Consider the following 7,632-nt stretch of genomic DNA (forward strand, 5'->3'; position numbering starts at 1 on the left):
ATAATGTCCTTTGGTTCACAAAAGACTCCATTGAGGAACTCCATTTTATCTATTTTTAATTTTGCTGTTCATGCTTTGGGTACCCTATCTAACAATTCATTGCCAAATCCAAGGTCATGAAAATTTGCCCCAACGTTTTCGTCTAAGAGCTTTATGCTTTTAGGTGTTATATATCATTGATCTATTGAGTTAATATTTCTATGTGGTATAAGATAGAAGTCCAGCTTAATTCTTTTGCATGTGAAGATACAGTTGTCTCAGCACCATTTGTTGATGAGGCTATATTTTAGAATGAAGGTGTCATGTGTTGATTTCTTCATCATTGTGATTGTTTTTTTATAAGGAAATGTTATAAATTTTTTATCCTTTAAAAAAACTGTTATGCGAGCCTCTCTGGTGGCTCACTGGTAAAGAATCTGAGGCACGAGTTCAATCCCGGATCTGAGAAGATCCCACATACTGTGGAGTAACTTAGCCTCTGGGCTGTAACTGTTGAGCCTGTGCGCTAGAGCCCAGGAGCTGCAGTTGCTAAAGCCCGACCTCCCTAGAGCCCATGCTCCCCAAGAGAAGCCACCATAATGAGACTCTTGTGCACTGCAACAAAGAATAGCCCCTGCTTGACACTAGAGGAAAGCCCGCCCAGTAACAAAGACCCAGCATAGACAAAAATAAATAAAATTATTTTTAGAATTTTTTATGAAATTGAAGGATTGGCTTTTTGATCACTTTTGTTATATGAAGTAATATTTGCCTTAGTCTAAATTGAATTAATGGGAAGAAAAGCCAGTTCAGTCTTCTTTCAGTTTATATTTAAAAATAGTCTTCCTGCAGATACTAAATTTTAAAAAATTCGTTTTAAAACAGAGTAACCAAACCAAAAACAAAAAAAAACCAGAGTAACCAAACCTCTTTATCTTTAAAAACATTCTTACATTTGTAACTTTATTTTTCAGGGTGAAGATCATATAAAATTATGAGTCAGTGACTGAAGCCAATATTCTGACCCTGTGGAGGATGAATAGGCAAGATTGTACTTCTTGGCTCCATTTACTACCTACTGCTCAGTCATCTCTGTAAATCTGCAGTTTCTAGCAAAATGTGTGATCATAGATCTCAAAGAATTTTGCTTTGATTTTCAACACTTAGAAAATTTACAGACGTTCAGACTTGTTCTGGTTGGTATTGCCATGTTGCGATGCTTGGAAGCACAAGAAAAGAAAGTGAGTGAAGATTGTATTTTTGCACCTCAACTCCACATTGCTTTACTGGTTAATTTATATTCTTTCCATGTACTTCATGTAATTGTATGTGTATATGTGTTTGGGTGTCATTTCCTTTCATGTTTTTGATTGCCCTACAAAGAGAAACCAAATGGGCTGATGACTGACTACTAAGTCCTCAGCCTTTATGGACCTAATCTGATTTCGTTATATTTACTTGAGTCATGTTTATTTTATGCATGAACCATGACTTCTCCTGTGAGCCATTCCAGCATAAGCTGTGAATATATAGTAACAAATACATACACTTCTATTTTTGTAATCCATAATGATATGCCTGTTTTAAATAATATACACATTAACCCATCAAGAAAGCCCTTAAGATAGCCTCTATTTAAAACTTTAATTGCTGTCTTTTCAAACTGTATTTATACAAGTTTATTAGGGCCTGATCCATACTTGGAGAATAATCAGTCAAACTTTTTATTTTTAAACAAGAAGTAATCTGTTAGGCATTTCAGCAGCATATATCATCTTGACAACCCAGAGTATGTATGTATGTGTTTCTATTGTATGTATTCTATATGTATATGGGGGAGGGGAGGAGTGAATGTTCACACACATTTTGTTGTGTTGTCAACTAATTTGGAGAATTTTTCTAAAGACAACGGGATGAAATTAGCTGCTGAGATGGGAGTTTCTGCCTCAGGAGATCTGGAACCAAACGAGGGACACATTGCTGGTGGGTCAGATGGCTTTAGCCATAACCAGAACACTTAAGTTTCTTCCCTGACTTGAGTTTCCTTATGAATGTATTCTGAGCCAGAGAGAAATAGACTGCGGGTGTGCATCCGGTTCGGCCCTGGCCCTGCCTCCGCTCCGGCGTGAAGCACTGGAGCCAGAGTCGTACCCAGCACCGCCGCCAGGGGGCCTGGTGGGAGGGGCGAGGGCAGAGGCGTTTTCTCCGATTCCCATCATGGGTGCCTTTGCTTTCTTCCTGGCTACCAAATGGAGTGATGGTTGAGGAATCACACTCATATGATACACTCAGACCTGGGAATCTTTTGACGTCCCCACTGAGACACTTTAAGACTCTCTCTTTTCTTTCGCATAGTTAAATAAGGAGGTTGTGGTCTCTGTTGCTGCTAAATTGTAATTGTTCTTTGCTCTGATAAAGCAAACATTTGGTTTCCAAATAAAATGTGTTTTGTCACAAAATAGTTTAGGAAGAGGCATTCTAGTCTAGCTTGTCTGTGAGGTGGAACATGAGACGGACCACATAGTTTCAGGTGACAAGGTACTTCCGTCCCTTCTCTGAGGCCATGCGTTTGAATTAAGTGCCTCCCTGAGTTCCTAAAACTCTCTTGTGCGTAGGTCACAGACTCAGATCGCAAGTCCAGTCCTTTGTGACAACTGATAAACCACTAGCCCAGTCTGTTGGGTCTTTCTGTTCTGAAGGACTAGGGGTTTAAGAGTATTTAATGTCTTTTTTGGATCATAAATATAGATAGATTGTTAATATTCAGGCCTTCAGAATTTAAGTGTTTTAAATACAGTGTTCAGATTGTACTGGGTTATGTTTTTGCCATCTGGTCTACTCAAATGTATATTTTTATTTTGCAAAACAACCCAAGACTTAACTCTCTGTCGCTTTGTTCAGTACCTTTTGAATTTCCCAGAAGAGTTGTTTTCAAAGCAAACATTCCAAATGAATGTGGCTCTTCTATGGAATGTCTCCATTGTGCTCCAAGTGTTTCTTCTCTGGTTGTGATTTTAAATTACTGGGTCCTTTAAGCTGTTCCCCTGCTGCCCTTTACAAGGGGACTGATTTTGTCCTCAGGTAGAGGATGTATAATTTTGGGTGAAAGTAAATTACAATTTATTTGAATTTATTCTGAAACCTGTCTATTTGGTATCTTGGAGTAGATCAAACCAAGAAAAGTTCGTTTGGGTACCGATTGCTTTGGGTACTGTGCGGGCTGCACGCTTGGGCCCCCTGAAGCATGTTAATAAACGTCACTGATGAAGACAGCTGGAGAATTTCTTGCCCCATTCCAGTTAGGGGGCAGCACGCTGAAATCCTGGCATCTCTTACTTACTTGTAAGGACAACAAGACAGATGGAAAGAGAACAAAAGAGGGGGGAGTCAGTGAGCTCAGGCCCCTCTGAGTAGACATAGTACTTTTCCTTTTTCCCAGAGGAAGGTAAGGAGGGAAATATATTTATGTATTTAGGTCAGTCATATTCTGTCATTAATTTAGCACAGACCTGCCGTGTACTAGGGCAACTGAATATAACATGGAATAAGTTTGACTAGGTCAAATTTTAGGATATATTTAATGTTCTTAAAATTTTTTTTTATCTAAACTCTTTCTAATATATCTGAATCAGAATCTTATCTTGCTGCAGCAAATTCGTATCACTCTTTACCAGCTAATTGACAGTATTTATCAGCATCACCATTTAGCATTTTATCATCTTTGAATTGTAATAGGCTTGATTTGGCTCATTATAAAAAGTATAGGTTTAAACTGGACTCACCTTTAGTTAAAGGCTAATAAAAATGAAAAACATAAATGTGATATATCAGAAAATCAGTTGCATATTATCAATTACATTTTTAGTTTTAAAAGAGAGGAAATTGACTTCTAAACCACATGGTATTTGGGGGCATTGAAGGAATCCTTTTTCTGAAGAGCATTGTACAATTATATTTTTATGAAAAATAAAATATCTTCACAGCTATCTCAGGTTGTCTGTTTCATAGTACTGGGGTATGTCTGTATAAGCATAGTAAAAAGAGCTGAACTGGTCTTGAATCCATTTTCTGAGTCACCTTGGATTATTTAATCTCTCAGACTGTTTCCTCCTCTGTAAAAAAGGGGAAGGGTGACTTTCCAGAGTCATTGATAGGCTAAAAAGAGTTATGAGAAACTGCTTCTTTAGTAAAGAACTACATTAAATTAAGTGCGCCTGGGTTTGACTGTTGTTAAAATGTCATTTGTTAAAGGTAAACATATTTAATGGACTAGAATCTAAATATGTACTGTTGTAGGTATTATGTTTCTGAAGCCTTTTTAGTTACATCATTATGTCTATACCTGGAATGGTATAGCTGGAGGTTCTTTTTAGCAATAATAGCCTTCATGGCATGCTGCAGTCCATGGGGTTGCAAAGAGTTGGACCCAGCAGAGCGTCTGAACTTTACTGATTAACTAGACTAAAGAACAATTAATGTTCCACCTGGCAGTAATCATCTGCATAAAGCAGGTTTTCAGGCTGCTAGGTAACCTGGTTCATTTTCCCTTATTCCATCCACTTTACTAAATTACAGAGTATCATGAATCAAAGCCAGGACTGCTACTGAATGTGGACTGCACAAGGGCACCCAGTTGAAGAAGTGATGGGCCTAAAATCACCTTCCCTTAAATAAGCCACGTGTGCAGGAAAGGGTACCTGCCATTGCTCACCAGGGCATACAGGTGGTGCAAGTCTGCCCAGAGAGGAGCCTTTCTTAAGTTTTCCACCCGGAGGGTACCTTTTATAAAACGTGCAAAACAGCTGTGTGCTGCAGCTGGTGTATTGCTGGCCCTAGAGGAAAGCCAGTAGTGTGCATCTAACCCAGCTGCATGCTGAGTGACATCAGATGGGCAGCTTTTCATCAGTAGTGATGGGAATATCGACACCACAGAAATCAGGGATTTCCCTCCCCTGCCAGAGAGTGGGTTTTCAGCACACCACTGAACAAGGCCTGGTGTAGACTGGAATGGCCCTGATCAGAGCAGGCACATTTGAGGCCCCCAAACTACATGACTGGAGGATACATGAAGCTAAAAGGACTCTGTAAGTCTGTAGGCAGCTTGGTGTCCACATCAAATTCAGCTTACAAGACAGACAGTTGATGGTTGTGACTTGGAAACTTCTGGGTTGCAGAGAGATACCCAGCTGAATTCTGGAAATGATTAGGAGGCAAATCAGCTGAATTCTTACTTAAAGCAAGCCTTAGGGTCAAAGTGATAGAACTAGTTTACCAATTGTGACGTTATTCCTGGGCTGAGGGTTGGGCTGCAGTTTGACAATAAGCTCTGGCTTTGCACTATTTTGACTCTGCAGGAGGGTAAATAGTTGAGCAGAGAAAATTTCCTGAGATCCAGCAGAACCCAGTCCAATCCTGCTGCTGTGCCTCAGTGCCCCCCCCCTTTTTTTTTCTCAGTGCCCCTTTACTGAGAGGAAAATAATGTCTGACAAGCGCTTTGCAGCCCTAAACCCAGTCAAGTCAGCAGACTAGAATTGATGACACCTGCACCTCCACTAGGTAGCCTTGGATAATAGTTCAGATTGTGTCCACTTCTTGTGCGTAGAATCAACAGGCCAAAAGCCCACAGTGAATTCTGGATTTTGTCACTTCAATGGAATAAAGACCATGCTTGCTTATTTCCCAAAAGCTATATGGTTTATGATGAAAAGTAAATAATGATGTCCCTCAAACCTCAGGCCCTTAATGAACTGAATTCCAAGATCAATCACATGAGCTTGGAAGCAAGATTCTACATCCATTGAACCTTCAGATGAGATCCTAGCCCTGGCCAACACTGATTGCAGCCTTGTGAATCAAACGACAGCCTTGGGAATCAAAGCTATGTCCAGACTCCTGGCCCACAGAAGTTATGAGATTAAACAATGTGTATTATTTTAATCTGCCAAATTTGGGGGTAATATGCACTAATACGGGCTTCCCAGGTTGCGCTAGTGGTAAAGAACCCACCTGCCAATGAAGGAGACCTAAGAGATGCAGGTTCGATCCCTAGGTCAGGAAAATCCACTGGAGTAGGAAATGGCAACCCACCCCAGTATTCTTGCCTGAAAAATTCCATGGACAAAGGAGCCTGACAGGTTACAGTCCATGGGACTGCAAAGAGTTGGACACAACTAGCAACTGAGCCACAAACATATGCAATAATAACTAATATAATTTTTTCATTTTTTCCCATATGAAATGTAAATTTCACACTCAGTTTATAAAAATAGACTAGTTTCAAATATCTTCCAAAATAACAGTAAACAAAAACAATAACCACACTCCTCTTTTTTCAGATTCCTTATTCACCAACTTACAGTTATACTTCCAGCTTCCCAATAATTCCAAAATTAGTAAAATGTGCCCTGAATTCTGGTCATTGGAAAGAACTATTCCTCCTTGTAAATGAATATATTAGCTTCTGGTTAATATACTTCAATCTCCTATGAGGATGACTAGGGAGAGGAGAGTCAACTTTAGTCTGTGGAATTTATTCTGGGATGGGTGAAGCCACATTGGGACAATCACACTAAGATCATCAGCAGTTCCCTGAGGTCAGGTGATGAATGCTGGTCCATCCAGCCTGTGGGCAATCTTGGTTGCCAGAGGGCAAAATCTCACTTTCACCTTCCAGAAGGTGTGACAGCTCAGATAGAACAGAAACAGATGATACTAGAGATCTCTAACTAGTCTGTGAAATTACACTAAGTTTTAATATGTGGTCTTTTTTAGTTGAGGGGTCCTTTAAACCACAAAACTGATATTCTTTTAGTATTTTTCCCCTTTGTCCTTCAAATAGTATACACAGTCACATATCTTTTCTTTAAAAAAAAAAAAAGCCATAAATCATTTTGCTGGTTTAAATTTTTTTTCAAAATAAACTTAAAAGTTCCTTACAGTATTGGTATTGATAAGTTTGAATCTCTGGCTTTTCATTGTGTTTTTTAGCCCTTTAACTCCAGTTACCAAATAGCTTTAAAAAAAAAAAAAAAACAAAAAACAACACCTTAAATTTCACTTGATTTCATTTAAATTTGTTTTTCTAATTACCGTGTAATTCACTTACAGTTCCACTGAAAATATACAATGGTTACATGTTTTTAGCTACAGAGTTGCCTATAATTAACTATGGCCAAGAGCAACTTAAGTCCTGTTTAAAAAAATAACAGTTGAAACTAATTTCCCTCCATCAGTTCTTTCTGTTGTATATGTGGAAATCCCAACTCAAGAATGATGATGAAAGTCTACATTCTCAAGTGTTCTCACATCCTGAATTTAGACTATGACTTATTAAGAAATGGGCTTCCCTGGTGGCTCAGAGGTTAAAACGTCTGCCTCCAATGCAGGAGACCCGGGTTCGATCCCTGGGTCCGGAAGATCCCCTGGAGAAGGAAATGGCACCCCACTCCAGTATTCTTGCCTGGAGAATCCCATGGACGGAGGAGCCTGGTAGGCTGCAGCCCATGGGGTCGCAAAGAGTTGGACACAACTGAGCAACTTCACTTTCTTCTTTCACTTTCTATTAAGAAATAGAGCTTCCTTGGTGGCTCAGTAGTAAAGAATCCGCCTGCAATGCAAGAGACTCAGGATACTCAGGTTCTATCCCTGGGTCCA

General features: G+C 39.5%; 1 protein-coding gene across 1 annotated transcript in view; it reads left to right on the forward strand.

The window, feature by feature from the left end:
- CREBL2 (cAMP responsive element binding protein like 2) overlaps positions 1-3,965 on the forward strand; it is a 29,198-nt gene extending 25,233 nt beyond the window's left edge. The window contains exon 4 of the mRNA XM_061125038.1: positions 954-3,965. Within this exon, the coding sequence (XP_060981021.1) occupies positions 954-958 (5 nt within the window). The 3' untranslated portion in view covers positions 959-3,965. The remainder of the gene's footprint in view (positions 1-953) is intronic.
- The last annotated feature ends 3,667 nt before the right edge of the window (positions 3,966-7,632 follow it).

Source organism: Dama dama, chromosome 22, assembly GCF_033118175.1.
Source record: "Dama dama isolate Ldn47 chromosome 22, ASM3311817v1, whole genome shotgun sequence".
NCBI lineage: Eukaryota > Metazoa > Chordata > Mammalia > Artiodactyla > Cervidae > Dama > Dama dama.